Genomic DNA, 16,334 nt, shown 5'->3' on the forward strand with positions numbered 1-16,334 from the left:
TCTCTCTCTCTCTCTCTCTCTCTCTCTCTCTCTCTCTCTCTCTCTCTGTGTGTGTGTGTGTGTGTGTGTGTATGTGTGTGTGTGTGTGTGTCTATCTGTGTCTCTCTTTCCATATATAGATTTATTTTTGTGCATGTATGTATGTATGTATGCATGCATGTTCACATGTGGCAATCAGAGGATGGCTTTCAGGAACTAGTTCCCTTCTACAATGTGGATCCCAGGGATGGAATTCACATCCTCCAGCTTGGTGGCCAGCGCCATTTATCCACTGAACTATCTTGATGGCACCAGGATGGGTTTGTGAATGAAAAACATTCACAAAAGCAGCTTTCATGGGAATCCTAAGAGCGCTCTTTTGCATCACACATGGGGAAACTCCTTTCTGTGGAGCTGGACTGAATATTCGTCTGCATTGCAACTCCACAGCTTGACCACAACAGCGAGAGAGAAAGTGAGAAAATCAAGCAAGGCAAAGGCTTGTGCCAAGCAGATTCAGACATTTCAGATGCATGAGTCATGGTTTGTTGACCTTTTATCTGCATGAAGAAAGGCAGATTCCTCAGGAATTTAAATTAAATGAGATAAAAGTGATCTGATGAATTGGACCTGCTAATCCTCAGACCCACCAGCCATTTTCCTTTATACAACCTCACCACTATGCCATCAGTGATGCACAAAACCCTCAAAAGTCATTTCTAAGTTTTGAGCCTGACGTAAGTAGAGAGATCATTGCTCCCTCACTCCCCCGAGCATCGCTTCCTGAGCCATGCACTGGGAAGGGGCTGGAAGGGCTACTGCTGTAAAGAAGTGTCTCAGTTTCAGAGGTTTACGGAAACGTGAGAGATGAAGCATACTGTGGCAAAAAATAATTCCCGTGGCTCCATGGAAACGCCTATTTTGGGACTACTTTCTTGAACATGAACTCAGAAAAAAATGAAAAACACATTTTGTAATCAACAGCACGTCATTTAATGAAAGAGAGAGAAAGAGCTCACGCCAAAAGCACTTGAAATCTGTGAAATAGTACAGCTGCCACTTATGTCCAGTGACGCACAAGACACCTACCTCCTTCAGCACATTCAAGTACACCCTACAAATGCTAAGCCACGAGCTTTGATAAGCAGTAGACACAGCAATACACATGAGTAGCTCCTGGCCATTGTATATTTGATATCTGGACAGCAACTCTGGTCACTCTTTCACAGGATCAGTTTTTGGGAGGAAGGGAAGGTGGTGTGGATGCCAGTCTGCTGGCTATCTGTCTACTACTCCTGTCTCTCACAGATACGACTCAGTGAGGTTTGCATAGAGTCCACTTTGCCACTATGATCGTGTCAATCTCAGAGCTTTGAGGACAAAGAACACAAACCCAAATCATGGGCAAATTCATTAAAGCAGACAATTGATTAAAGCAAGTTTGTTTATTGTTGTATATGGGCTGTCTCTCCTTAAAGGCAGGGTTCAAGAGATAACACTGGAAATGAATAAGATAAGAGGTTTTAGAGTTCAGGAATAGGGGGCTTCCAAGTGGAATATTTGGCAGGTAAATAGATGGGGCTACAGAAGCATAGCAAGTTGGCTATAACAAGGTGGTCATGACAAAAGGTCATCATAGTAACCTTTTGAAACAAGGAAATAATTGTTGTTTCCTGGAAGAGGCAGTACAGAACCATTTGTAGTTAAGGTTACAGGTGGGGTATAGCCGAATCCGTAAAAAACAGAGATTTAATCATTAACAGGAATGAACTTAATTTGCCTTTACTATATATAAGATGGCTTTTAAGCCTAAGATGGAGGCAGGCTGGTTATCGATTGCACCCAGAGTTATTTCAGATCCACCCTATGCACATTTGTGTAATACCCAAAGGTCCCTTGGAAGTATAGTTGTTCTTGCTTTCTCTCTTTCCCCACCTTACCCACTGCTCTCTCCTCTGCTCTTTCATTCACTTGGCTGTAGAGTTTGTGTCTTGGCTAATGGCATTACATAATGCCACAGCTTCTCAGTACATGGCCATTGCGGCCATTTGCCCTTCCACTGGCCTTGGCAGTTTGAGTGGAGGCTCTTGCAGCTAGAAAATCATGTCTCAGCCTCAGCAATATGTTAAAGGTAGAGAGGAGATGGTGTCTCATCAGCTGCTTACCAGTCTACCCAGGAGGTGAAGCCTGAGCACTGGGGACAGACAGGAACAATCTACTCCTCAAACATCCTTACCCTGATCCCAGCCTGACCACCTCTACAGCTCCCAGGTTTCCTGGTCAACCCAAGGCAGGATAAGAACTTGGATCACTTCAACCCATGTAAGAAATTAAGGCTCGAAGGAGTAGAGTCTCACCCAATGTCACCCTCCTGAAGGCTCCATCAGGACAGGGCCTCACTTGTCCCCGTTTGCCCTTCAGAAAGTTCAGCCCTTTGCAGAACACAGTTGGGAAAACACTGAGGAGCCAGATACCTGAGTCACTGATGCCTTCTACAGATGGCCAGGGACTCCCCTCCAGCTAGCTCCTCCAGAGTAAATTTGGGGAGCACATAATTAGAAATGGAAATCACAGTAAAGATTGGGTTGCCTCCTATCACATCGGGATGACTATCCCCAAGAGTTTGTTTCAGGCTCTACTTCGCATCGCAGACAGTCTTCGGACAGACTCTATCCAAGACTGCCCAAAATCCTGCAGTCTGAGAAGCTGACCAATGTAGAAGAATGTCACAGTCTCGTGGCACGTGAATGTCTCCCTTATCCCAGTCCTCTGCTTTATCCAGAACGGCTTTAGTTATCCAGGGGCAGCCTGCGGGACCACCAGGCTTATCCAGGGGCAGCCTGCGGGACCACCAGGTTTATCCAGGGGCAGCCTGCGGGACCACCAGGCTTCCTGCAGAGTCTATGTTGCTAGTATATTTTCTTGCTTGCTCCAATACTTAGATTCAGTGCAAAACTGAACCTAAATCGGGCTGACTCAGACACAGCGCACTCTTCCCAGCAACACTCGGTGGCAGCATCTGGTGGTTCCAGTTCCCAGTCTCTAAGCAGGGCCTGAAGGCAGTTATGGGATTCGACAAGGCTAACTGTCTGTCATCCAGGGCCAGAAAGCAAAGGACCTGCAATCTTCCTTGTTAGCACACTCTAAGCAAGGACACAGTCCCCGAAGGCGAGCCTCAGGAGGTCCTGGATACCTGTGGTCACTTTGTGTCACTTGCCTTTCTTCTGTCTCTTCATATGTCATACACAGAAGGCTACTCATGTCAAACTAGTTTTATTTATTATCATTATTTTAAAGGGAGGTTCTTACAATGTAACCCTGGATTTCCTGGAACATCCTACATAGACCTAGGCTGGCCTCAGTCTGCCTCAACCTCCTCACTGTAACTAAGTTCATTTAAAAGTCTGGTTGGTGATTTTGTTATTACACTGGCAGTTGTGTCTGGCATTTCTCATTGTACAATGAGCATTGCTTTGGGATTTTGAAATATTGGTGGAAATTGTCACCTCAGGTATCAGCATGGAGTCTCACTACAAAGTATGATGAAGCACCGGCTTGGTGGAACAGCTAAGCTTGCAAGACCTGGATCAAACCAGTTCCCCTTTGTCCAGAATGCATAGGTGACCCCACAGTTTCAACTTGGGACAAATCTTGGAGGCTTGCATTTGGAAGAAGGAACTAGATTTGGAAGATGGAATTAGAGGTCAAAGTTCAGAATTATAGGATGCATTCCTAGACTCAAGGTTGACCATGGACAAATAACACCCATGCTTGGGTCCACCCACAGGAAATGGAAGACTCATTCTGTCATAGTTTTTCCCTCTCCACTCCTTTGAAGTCCCCAAGCCCTCAAACCTCCAAATCTTATTGACAGGGTTGTTTCCAAATAGTTGTACCAGTTTAAATCAAGAAGACATTGATAAACCAGCCATGGGTGCTGAAATCACCTGCCCAGGAAGTCTTGCCTTTTACAGACCACAGACACCAAATACAGAGGTCACCCTGTTCTTCCTCGTTCATAGTCACAATCAGGACCTTATCTTTCATTTGCCAGGCAAAGCATGGTGGCTACTTCCACTGAAGTGGCCTCAAGTGAGCCCTTTAAAACCCCACGCAAACCCATCTATCTCCACCCTTTCTAGCCACACAGCAGAAAGCAGAAGTGGCTTCCCGTTTGCACAGGGCTATTGCCACCACACCCATGGGGTCCTGTACCCAGAGGGGACTGCCACCCTGTGGTAGAATCGAAAGCTCTTGGTGCTATTTTCAGTTGTACATTGAGCAATGCTTTATCCCATAAATTGGAGCGAGCATCCGAGGGGCCCACAGAGATGGTTTGTATAGGTGGGAGATGGAGAATGGCCGTTTCTTAGTAACTGTCCTGTAAGATGTAGTCAGAGAGCCGGACAACTCACATCAGGATGCTTGTGTTGTGGTTTTTATGGATTAAAGGACAGGGGGTGCTGCATTGTTAAACCAAGTGAAATCTGCAGAGTTTGGGAATCTGCCCTGTGCTGACTGGTTTTGTGTGTCAACTTGACACAAACTACAGTAATCAGCCTCCGTAGAGGAAACGCCTCCATGAGATCCAGCTCTAAGGCATTTTCTCAATTAGTGATCAATTGGGGAGGGCCCAGCCCATGATAGGTGAGACCATCCCTGGACTGATATTTCTAGGTTCTCTAAGAAAGCAGGCTGAGCAAGCCAGATAAAGCAGGCTGCTAAGCAGCACCCTCCATGGCCTCTGCATCACCTCTTGCCTCCAGGTTCCAGCCATGCTTGGGTTTCTGTCCTGACTTCCTCCAGAGATAGACTATGATCTGGAAGTATGAGCTGAATAAACTCTTTCCTCCCCTTGCTTGGTCATGGGCATGGTCATGACCATGGTGTTCATCGCAGCAACAGAAACCCAATCTAAGGCATACCCTGTTCTCTCTCTTTCCCCAAAAGCCAGACAACAGCTACCTTTAGGCTGGAAGACTGGAACCCCAGTCTAGTGACTCCATATCAGTTACTCCAGGCTGTGCGGCCACTAAGAGGAAAATCTGTGCCCAGCATCAGCATCTTCTGTTTCCCTCTTCTTCCTCACTTCCCTTTCCCCTTCCCTTCTTCTTTCCCCTCCCCTTCCTCTTCCAACTTTTTTTTTCTTTTAGAGGTTCAGGGTTTTCTCTTTTGTTTTATACTTTTGAAAAGAATCCAAATGGCCCATTAACCCTCTCTGGCTTTGAACTAGCTAAATAGCTGAGGGTGGCCTTGAACTGCAGATCTCCTGTCTCCACATTGCAAGTGCTGAGATTACATGTGTGCGAACCACTCAGTTTAGTTTTCTCTAGTCACTGAAGTGCTCCAGGTGTGGGGGAGATGGAACGTCAGGTGTTGGGCTCCTCACATCCATGAAAAGAGTTTTAAAAAAGCAAAATGTGCCTTTTACTGGGGCTGTGCTATGTCATGCATTGTCCCTACTTTAAAAATCAAAGGTACTTGGACAACCCCTTTCGTTACGCTTCCTGGGTTTGACAGTGGAGCGAGCTCTTGAGTGCCCACATCTTTAAATGACCGCAAACTGATCTCCTGGAAGAATCAGATCACAGACTGAACAGGTGTCACTCTACAGAAGGATTGGTTAACCGTGGCCAGAACTTGCTTTGTTGGGAATGGCTTTGGCCAAATTCGTCAGCGCTGTGCGTCTTTTGGAAAAGACTAGTGTGTGTTTGCTGCTAAGACTGGGGCTAGGGAATGAAAAGGAGGAGGATATGCTTGTCTTCATCCAACTTTATCTTCCCTGCAAACTCTGCACATTTTTTGAGTAGTTGTATAAGAAAGAGCAGTGCTCTGGCCTTGGCCACCCATGATGGCCAGCCTCTCCAGGAGGAGGCATGGACATCTGTCTGTCACCTTCCATTAGGAAAATAATACAGAACATTTTCTGACACCTCCACTCATCTTCCCCACCCCACCCTCCTCTGCATCCCCACCCCCATTCAAATATGAGCCGGAGCTCTGGGTATGTGCCTCTGTGTTTGATGGTCAGCGGGATCTTGAGTAGGCAGACATCTTTATAAATGATTATACACTCAAAAGTTTGGTCACTGAGCAGAGTTAGACAGTTGCTGTCATTCTGTTTTCTACATTTTTCCCTGAGAGCCCAGGAACAATATTTGTTAGCAACTTTGAATTCTCAGGGACCACTGTGGATCATGGGGTTTTCCTGTGGTCAAAGCCCTCCAGAAGCATTGACTTCAAAGCTGACACCTTCTCTTCTCTTTTAGCTCTTGGACACCACATTGGGTCACCATGGGAAACCACTCTGGAAAGCGAGAATTAGCTGCTGAGAAGGCCAGTAAGGTAAGGCTTGGCTGAGGCCAACCCTCCAGCCCTGGGGCTTAGTTCAGCCAAAGACAAAGTGGAGATTTAACAAGAACAATATCTGAATGGCTGGGTCCTGGCTGTTGTTATTAGAAATTGTTTTTGTTTATTCAGGAGGATTGCCTCTCAGTGGGTACATCCTGGCCTGGGAAGCAAATGAAGGAGGAGTGGGATGGCTGGGGCACACAGTGGGAGGGAGAAAGAGAGCGGGAGACGAGGCTCTGCCTGTGGTCCACTGGACTCACCGTGGACTCATCATGGACTCAGTATTCTCAGGAGAACAGAGGCTGTAGGGTCCCTTTGTTCTCTTGAAAGCTTTTTGAAAGTTGTTCAACATTCCTTACTTGTAATAGTATTTCCAAACCTCGCTATCTACTTAACCTCTCTGTTGAAGTTGTGAACCCCATTCCTAATCCATAAGGAACCCTCGTTCCCTGCATTAGCACCCCTCCCTGCTCTGTAGAGGCAGGCCCTGACTTTGGGCTGGGAAGCTGAACCTGAGTCTCAGGTGTGGGCAAAGAGTGGCAAGTAGGTGACCTGTTTCCTCCGCCTGGTGCGGTCAGACTTCTGAGGTCAGCTGTGGGAAATGTAGGTAGATTCCAGCTCTTTCCTCCATGGAATCCGCAACGTCTCTCCTGGTTCCCACCCAAGGTCCTGCTCTGCCCTGTCTGTACCTCTCAGAGTCCCCCAGCCGTCTACACGAAGATGCTCAGCTGTGATATGCAAGGCTCCTTCCTCTACCGCATATCTCACGCTTGCATGAACCAGGTTTTCCCCAGAATTCGGGTTGTCCCCTCCACCTTCAAAACCTTATACACTGTCATGACATACCAGTTGATGACAGCCCAACCACAGGCTGGTAGGTAATTTGTTTTCAGTTCTGTCCTTCCCCTTCCTCACACCTTCTACAGCTTGTCACAGAATGTTTGGAAAGCACAGAGAGCAAGGAAATAAATAAATAAACAAACAAATAAATAAATAAATAAATTAGAAAGATCCCTCTCCCTCCAGGCAGAACTATACACACCAGCTTCCTCTCCCTGGTGGGTTCTCGGCATGGTCTTTCCTGATGGAGTCTGCCCAGCGGTGTTACTGTTATATTCTGAGTGTATCCACACTCAGCATCTTCACATGGACCCTACATGACCACAGAGTACTATTGCCTAAATTTTTGTCCACGCTCCATCACTAAAGAATCATTTTTGATCATAAGGAAATGCAGTCTTAGTTTTTTTTTTTTTTTATTGTGGTAAAACAATACGACCAAAGCAAGTTACGGAAGCCAGGTTACACTTGGGTTATGGTTCCAGAGGGATAGGAATCCAACATGGTAGGGAAGCGTGGCTGCAACAGCAGGCATGTCAGCAGAAGCTGGATGCAGAGAGCTCACAGCTTGAACCACAATCTTGGAGCAGAGTATGAACCGGAAATGGTGTTGATCCTTTAAATTCTCAAAGCCCAGTGACATGTCTCCTCTAGTGAAGCATCTCCTCCAGCAAGGCCACATCTAACCCTATCCAAACAGCACCACCAACTGGGGACCAAGTGTTCAGTGCCTGTACCTTGTGGGTGTGGTTATTCACATCCAAACTATCACATACACCCAATGTAACAGCTTTCTGATCCCCAACTCCCATCCTACCCGCCTAATGCAGAGAGGAAGAGAACCTGCTCAAACTCTTTTTCATCCATCTTATGTCCAACATAAAGCAGTGTGCCTACCATTATGAACAAAAGATGACGTGTAACCCTCACATAGAAGCACTTTTTAGAAGTCCGCTGTCCCTTTGCTGCAGCCTGGATGGCATTTCTTTTATAACAACAGTAAGGCCTCTGTGTCTGACTCCGGGTGAGATTCAATTTCCACATCAGCCAGGAAGACAATCACACACAACTTTCTTGCTCATCCCCCACAGGGGGCCAAGAAGCTTTGTGCTTTCCCTGCTAGGACTTCATCTGAAAGTGTGAAGCAGGATTATCCAGCTTCTCAACCACTGGTTTATAAATATGCAAATGACCAGCAGATATTGAGTGTAGTGGAGGTGACTCATTACTATAACACAGTTAAATTATGCCGATGATGGTTTTGTGGCTGTGGTTGTCTGTAATGCTGGACCCTGGCGGGTTTATGCACTGTGGGGGACGTGCGTTAGCCAAGGCTGCTTGATTAGAATCTACTCTCACCAAAATCGAAACTGTTCACTTAGCGCCAGGCTGTCACAGCCTGAGGCGTCCCACCTCTCAGAAAGACTGATTTGAAACCCCAGTTTCAAAAAGCCTCACTGTCTCCTTCCTGTTGTCTGACACTGTAAAACAACATAGTGATGCTTTGAATTTGCTTCTTTCTGTCAAAGGAAGATGGTAGCCTGTGAAGCCTTTCTTGGGCCAGCGTTCTATGAAAACTTTCTGTTAAAGCTCTGATCACTTAAAAGCCACAGAGCTTTAAAACTATAGTTTTCATATGTAAGAGCTCTGTCCCAACTAAACGTGGGGTGTTTTTGTTGTTCTTGAGAGCCCAAGGAAAATACCGTCTGCTTCAAGGCCCTGAGCTATACTCTGGGGCTAGGGAGGGCCCTGCAGGGAGAACTTGCCCCCATTCATTATCCACCCACAGATCTGGAGCCACAAACTGAGATTGGCCCAGGGAACTGAAGGCTCCTTTCACCCTTGAGGAATTCCCCTCCTCCCACACTGAGGTACAGGGGCAATCCGACAAGCCTTCCTTTCCTGCCTCTCCTTACAATTCAGCCACACAGCTGCATGGAGATGGTCTTCTCAGTTTCTTTCTGAATGTCCACAAAACAGAAGAGATGCCCTCAATTCTGTCTCCAAGGCGTGAGCACCCCACCCACTGCAGAAGACCCTCAGGTGCCAGGCAAATAAAGCCTGGTTAGCACTCTTCTGTTACAGGGAAGCCCTTCTTTCTGACACTACAGGCTTTGTTGGTCAAGAAGCATCCTTGGCCTCTTCTTTCTATGCATCATGCTCGAGTTACCAAGCAAGATTTTCACAGAGGGAAACACAGCCTAAGAACCTCATCTCCATCTTCTTCTCCTGCTGAGAAAGACCTCTAAAATGTGAGGGGAAGGTCAAGTGTGCCATGCTATGATATTGGCAATCTCTAGCTGAGACTCTGCTAGGGAATCCAGGTCCTGCCATCCAGCTGAAAAGGTGGGGACTGGAATCCCAAAAGGGAACACAGGCCACTAGTTGGGGGTAGGGGTCTGGGCTTCTGAGTCATGATGCAGTCTTGTAGACTGGGTATCAGTTCCCCTAAGTACTGTTCCTACTTTCAGAGATAGGGAAGTCCCCATCTTCTGAAGCTCCTTCTTGATCATAAACAGCTGTCCCTCACTAATTTGCCAGATTTCTACCAATGTGTCCATTCTATGCCCAGTGTCCGTCTGTGCTATCACAATTTGGAAAACCAGGGAAAGAAATGACTTCAACTGTCCTAGGTAGTTCAGGTGATACACTCAAGTATCAGTTCAGAGAGCCACGCTCATTAAAGCTTCTGGTGGAGAGGAAGAAATTGCTTCCAGGAGCTAAAAGCAGCCACCAGAGGTGACCATGCTGAAACTCAATACATAGAGAAGCCTAACCCTTGGAGACCATTTTTATTCTCATCAGTCTCCTGTCCTGTCAGGTTCTGTAGGCTGCATCTTGTCCATGTGTCCTCCCATGGTTCCCTGTATGTAGCTAAGTCTAACTTCCCCTTCTTGTACTTAAGCAGAGCCTACACTAAGTGCTAAAGCCTAACTGAATTTGCTCTTTGAAGAGCCCATCTTTAAATAGTTATTTTCTGAGGTGCTGGGAGTTAATGTTTCAGTGGATGGATTTGGGAATAGGCAATTCAGTTTTCAACATATGTACTATTTGATAAGCTCTGGTAACCACTGGGTGGTAGAGAGATTAGCGAAGAGAACTCTCTAGGCCTAGCTTGACACTTGACTTCAGCATCTGAGCCTTCACCTGAGAAGCTATCGATTCCTCCCGTTAGACAGATGCCACAGCACAGCCCACTTTATCATCCTGTCTGTCTTCAGAAAGACTCCACCACAGTGCAGGCTCTACCATACAAGACTCCTCAAGAACTGGGCTAACCCACAAGGCCTGCAGGCTCCGATGTTTTATCTTCTTGATATCCTCTGGCTAGACATGGAACTTGTAATTCCTAAGTGGCTACATTCCTTCAAAGTCCATATATCTACTGTGAGTTTGGATTGGTTCACTCATGCATTCTTTGATGCACCCACAGTGTCTTCTTAAACACTCAGGGAGTGCTCGACACTGCTGCACTCAGATGAAAATCCCAGCTCATGTCACCAGCTGCTTAGATGGCATTGGGCCACAGCCATGTCGGAAACATGAAGTTATGCTCTGAATGGAAGAACAGTGACATGGAGGTCCTTACTCCCTAACAAGGTCCAGTGAGGTCTGCTACATTCAGAGGCATAACAGGAATACAAGATGGTACTGGTGCTGCTTAGCTCTTATCCTCAAGTTGGCAGGCCAGAGAATCACCTAAGGAGAGGGAACCTCAGCTGAGAAATTGCCTTGATCAGATACGGCTGTGAGAGATTGTCTTGACTAATGAGTGATGCTGGAGGACCTAGTCCACTGTGGGCAGCACCATCCATAGGTAAATGATCCTATGCTGTATAGCAAAGCTAGGTGTACACAAACTAGCAAGCAATCTAGTAAATAGCATTTCTCCATGGTTCTGCTTCAGATTCTTCATGATTTCCTTCTCTGAATTCCAGCAGTCATGGGTTGTCACCTGGAAGTCAATCTGAGACAAACTGTTCTCTCCTCCCCCTTGCAATATGGCCAGAATGTTCTATCACATCAACAGAAGGCAAACTAGACTAATGCTGCAGAGCAGGACCACAGAGCAAGCCCAAAGGAGCCTCGGATCTTAGAGGAGAGATGTGACACCTTTGAGGATTGGACAGAGATCAGAACTTTCTGGGTCTGGGCCAAGTGTATTAAAATATTGAGGGTGGGGAGAAGAGAAGAAGGAGGAGGAAGGAAGGGAGGAGGAGGAGGAAGAGGAAGAGGAGATAGAAGAGGAGAAGGAGAAGAAAAAGAAAGGAAGGGAGAAAGGAAAAAGGAAGAAAAAGGAAAGGAGGAGAAGAGGAGAGAAGAAAAGAGGAGAGTGCTCACCATAGCATCCTTCCCCACAAACCTCTTCAGAGTGCTGGAGGCCATGGGGTCTGTGATTCAACTAACATCTCCCCAATACCAGCTTCCTAGACAGGGAGATACCATGTCCTTAAGGATCCTGACTCTATTGTTCATTATGACACTTCTCATAGAGGATGCTAGGAACCTGGGTCGATTTTAAGAATTGGTATTATTAAGGTGACTAGCTTCTTCACACTCCCTGGAGTCTCCATTTTTTCCATAGTGCCAGATAGAGGAAGCACTTATCCCTTAGCACATGCTGCTGAGGAGACAGCCTGAAGAATATCCCAAGGATCAGCTGCTTCCCCAGGGGCATGGAGACATGAGAGCCATTGCTCCTTATAGCCTGTCCCAGACCAGCATCTTACAGAGAAGAGGGGTCACCCTGTGAAGTGCAGAGGGCAGACTCATCACTAGAGACAGTCAGTAGGTGAAGGGGGTGTGAGAAAGTGGCCATGGACCAGGCATGCGACCCTCCAGCCATCTCTGCCTTCAAGGGAGGAGCCTGATGCTTAGCCACATTAAGCATAACCCTCCAAAGTCAATAACACCATTATCAGAGTTCAGAGTATTCTTGCCCAGCTCAACAGTTCACCAGCTTTGCTCTATTGGTGAGGAGAAGTCACTGGAAAGTTCTGGAATCATTCTAGCCTCTGGGTTCACCCTCAGCCTTCTTTGTAGCCTCCCTTCCCACCCACATGAAAGACTGGGTTTCTAGCTGTTCTGGAACTTTTGTTGGACATTAGAATTCTCTCACATTGGCTTTCAGTCAAAGAAGTTTTTGGTCTTTCCCCTGGGTTAACCCCACCTTTGGCAGATAATCTGCATAATTTAATCATTGTCACAGCCTGGCTGGCTCTCATTGAGACTGATATTAAAGAGACATTCTGAGAAATGAGACACTTAGTTTGCAAATATAGGCAGAGATGTCGAAGCAACAGAAAGCTTTAAACTGAGATAAAACAGTGTTTCACTCTGACAGGGAAAATCTGTTTCCATGAGAACGCTGGCAGCCCAGCTGTGAGGAGTGTGCTCCCCGAGGCCACTCTGCATGGAGCTTCACGCTGTTCAGAGTAAGCACTGCCAGATCTATAGCTTTTCAGTAAGCTGTGTTCCTTCCCTCACACTCGCCTCAGGAACAAGAAGCAGCTAGACTCTAACCAACTTGGCTCACCCTGCTCTGCCAAGCCTGCTCTCCTCACCACACACACTCAGTTCAAGCAGAGCAGCCATGCTGTTGTCCTGCTGAGGAACAGACCAGAATCCCCAGGTCATACTGATGTCTATGTACAGCTTGCTGAATGGCCAACCAAACACTATAGCCAAGCTGTCTGGAGTGTTCCAGGAGGTGCTGTGTCACACCACGCCCTGTTAGGTGACTATGGGTGACACTATAAGACACAGTGTGAGGAGGACAGGAACTCTCTGTCATCAGTGCCCAGAAGACACTGGGAAAGGGGACAGAACTTCCAGGCTCTGCTCTTCTTTTCTGCTTACACCCTCACTCTTCCCATATCACAGAACAGGGGCAGGAAGTGCCCAGACGCTCCACACACACACACCTGAAGATACCCACAGCAGGGTGAGAAATCTGTGTTTGGTGGACACCAAATTCTCTGGGGAATTTTACCTTTCTGGTTTGACAGCAGTGTGTGGGTGGGGGTTATCCACTGTGTAGGTAAGACAGGGATCAAGCCACTCTGTAGGCAAGGTTAGACCCATGTATGTGGAATCTCCATCTTTTAGGCAAGTCACATAAACACTGTGTTTTGATGACTCAGGCAATTCCCAATTACCACAGGCTGGATGAGAGCTTAGGAGCTTGGTGGCATACACGTGGACATGCCAGGCAGTGCCCACAAGCTTCTTGGTGGAAAGGTTGTTGAGTGTGTTGAGTCACAAACGATTTTCCTCTGTAGTGAATTCAGAGCAAAAGGCTTTCCCACAGTTTCGTGTTCAAAGAGTGACCACAGGATAAACTCTGGTGTTCGTGGCAGGTGTTCTACCTGACAACTGGGAAACACAGACGCCTTTGTAAAGCAAGGGTGGCCACAGGTCTCAGCTAAGGAAGTGTAATTATTAACAACAGACTGTGTGATTAACCAGTGTACTCAGGGCCTCTACACCTGAACCGCGAAGATGCTGCTGTTGCAGGTTAGAAGGTTGCTGCTGGTTAAGAAGCTCTCTCCAGCACAGTGAGAAGCCAGCAGCCCAAACACACAGTCTAGAAACACAGCCCCAGGCTTCAATCCTCTCAGGTTCTGGACCCAACTGCAGCCATTGTCTCCAACTGGCTGTGGAATCTCTGGGTCTCTTCATAACTTTCTCTCTGAATTCACCTGTGGACTTGATGCTCATCAGCAGAGTCAGATTGTGAATCTTGGGATGACAATAAACTTCAGAAGAGTTCTGAACTCCAGCTTAGGCCTGGGGCCTTAGAGGGTTGAAGGCTGAGAAAACCCCAGCGCACTCAGAGCCCAAGAAAGATAACATCTGTTCTTTCACCCACATTGTATAGGATTTGTCTGGCTCTCTGGCTGTCTGGCTGCTCTGGTCTAGCTGATAATGTTGTTGGTTTTGTTTGTTTGTTTGGTTGGTTGGTTGGTTGGTTGATTTGTTGGTTGGTTTTGGGTAGTTGATTCGTTTTATTTCTTTGGCTACTTGGCTCATAAGCTGACTTGTTTTGTTTTGGTTGACTGGTTAGTTGGCTAATTGGTTGGTCTAGGATTGGTTTTCATTAATTTATTGGCTAATTGACATGATAGAGTGGTTATTATTATTATTATTATTAGAAACTGTGACACAATTTGTAAGCACCTGTTACAAAACTTCTAGGACACAACAGTTGCTAACTATAAATGGTCTGTTTGGCACTAGCTGTTAAGTGTGAATTACATAGACTTAGCAGCAGTGTAAAGCAGAAACAGCACGATGTGCTCCAGCCTCCTCTGTGCCCTCCCAGATCTGCACACTGAGGAGCCTTGGAGTACAGAAGAATGTAGCTGATATCTGAGAACCCAGGACCTAAAGCTCTGAGGGTTCCCCATGCTCACTGGCAGGAGCTCCGATAAGAGGTAGGGACAGATGCCAGAAATACAACAGTCATCAGAGATGGAACGCCCCATGCAGACAGAGCAGGATATCTGGTGCCTTATGAAGCAGGGTAATGGAGGCAGAGAGCGTTACGCTTGTGAGGGATTTACGTAAAATCATTACCCGTTTAAACTTGGGTTCACACCTGATTGACAGCAGGAATGAAAGAAAGACAGAGCAGGCGTCCATTTAGACTTCTTGGTGACTTCCCACAAAGTGCGACCATGCCAGTTCAGGAAGGTGGGCGGGGCTTGCCCTTCTGTCATGGCAGCATTTGCATCGTCCCTATCAAATGTCACAGGATCAGAAGGGTGTGGCTGAATGCAAGCTGTTTCTATGGCAATTGTCCTGCTCCCCTGTCCCCTTGCTTGTGAACCTCACTGGGCCACCACTTTTTGTCCCATGCCAGGAAAGTCCAGAAATGCCGCGGGTGACTGGATCTTTGAGGCTGTGTTGGTTTCAGACTCTGGAAGTGTAGAACGTGTCCTTCATAAGATGATGTCTGTCCTCAGCAATGTTTTGTAAGCTTTACATTTGGAAACAAGAGGGACTTTTTAAAGATGATTTTTATTATTTTTAAGTGTGTGTGTATGTGTGTGTGTGTGTGTTCATGTGAGTACATGACTGCAGGTGCCACAGAGGTCAGAGGTCTTGGATCCCTGGAGCTGGAGTTACAGGCAGTTATGAGCCACCTGATGTAGGGGCTGGGAACTGAACTTTGGTCCTTTACAAGAGCAGAGTGCATCCTCAACTCCTGAGCCATTATCTTCCCAGCTTCACAAGCAAGAGTTTTAATATGACAGAATACACTTGAGGAAAAAGGTCTCTCCTTTGTAAATATGTACATGTAATGGAGGGGTGAGAAGTCGCATGCATTGTGGACGTGTGTGATGGTGTGAATGTATGTGCTTGCATGTGGAGCCTGTGTCTGCCTGTGTGAGTGATCTGAACTTCAAGAGTGTGTGATATGTGCTATGTGTTGTATATGTACATGCCGCATGTATATGTGTGTGTATGTGTATGCTGTATGTGCATGTGTATGCAGACATGAACGTTATGTATGTATGCTATGTGTATATGTGTGTGCTACGTTGCTGACTCTCTCCCACTGTGCACTGCAAGAAAGGCTTCTTGTACCCAGTTCGCAGCTCTGCATCTGGATGGTTCAAACACACCTCCCTATTGCAACTTGATGCCTTTGTTAATCTAAGAATCAAACTTTGAAGATGTGATCATCGGAGAGTTGTGGAGAAAGTTCACCTTTGTGCTTCTGCCTCGGAAACTTGGAACAGCATCCTTATTATTTAATGTCTCCTAATTATGCTCCATAAGCCCTAAGCAACCAAACACACCTCAGTAAATAAACAAGGCAGGCCCCAACTGTGCAAACAGCCTGTGGTGATACAGCCTCGCACATAGATTGTTCACCCTGTACCAGCTCATAACTGTACTAAGGCACATGACCGAGAACCTTGCAGGTGAATGGAGGCAGGGTAAAGCCGTGTTAGGAAGTGTTCAGAGGCCGTTTCCTCTCTGACAATCCCCAGGAGGAGGGAAAAGAGCTACCCTGAGATCCCTCACCCCCATCGCCTGGAGTTGAGCTCTGGTCCCAAAAGCTTCTTGTTGCTTGCTACCTGGACTTTGCCCTGTGCTGTGGGCCCTCGAGCTACACTGGGTAGGGGCACTCCATAATATAAAACACAGTGGCC

The 16,334-nt window shown here is 46.8% G+C and overlaps 1 protein-coding gene across 2 annotated transcripts in view; it reads left to right on the plus strand.

Moving 5' to 3' along the window:
• The window catches only part of Mbp (myelin basic protein), a 111,900-nt gene that overhangs the window by 18,965 nt on the left and 76,601 nt on the right, over positions 1 to 16,334 (plus strand). For both annotated transcript variants that reach the window (XM_028768942.1, XM_028768941.1), the window contains exon 2: positions 6,249 to 6,324. In XM_028768942.1, coding sequence (XP_028624775.1) covers positions 6,274 to 6,324 — 51 coding nt within the window. In that variant the 5' untranslated portion in view covers positions 6,249 to 6,273. The remainder of the gene's footprint in view (positions 1 to 6,248; positions 6,325 to 16,334) is intronic.

The sequence above is a fragment of the Grammomys surdaster genome, unplaced genomic scaffold, assembly GCF_004785775.1.
Source record: "Grammomys surdaster isolate TR1022 unplaced genomic scaffold, NIH_TR_1.0 189, whole genome shotgun sequence".
In the NCBI taxonomy this organism is placed as follows: domain Eukaryota; kingdom Metazoa; phylum Chordata; class Mammalia; order Rodentia; family Muridae; genus Grammomys; species Grammomys surdaster.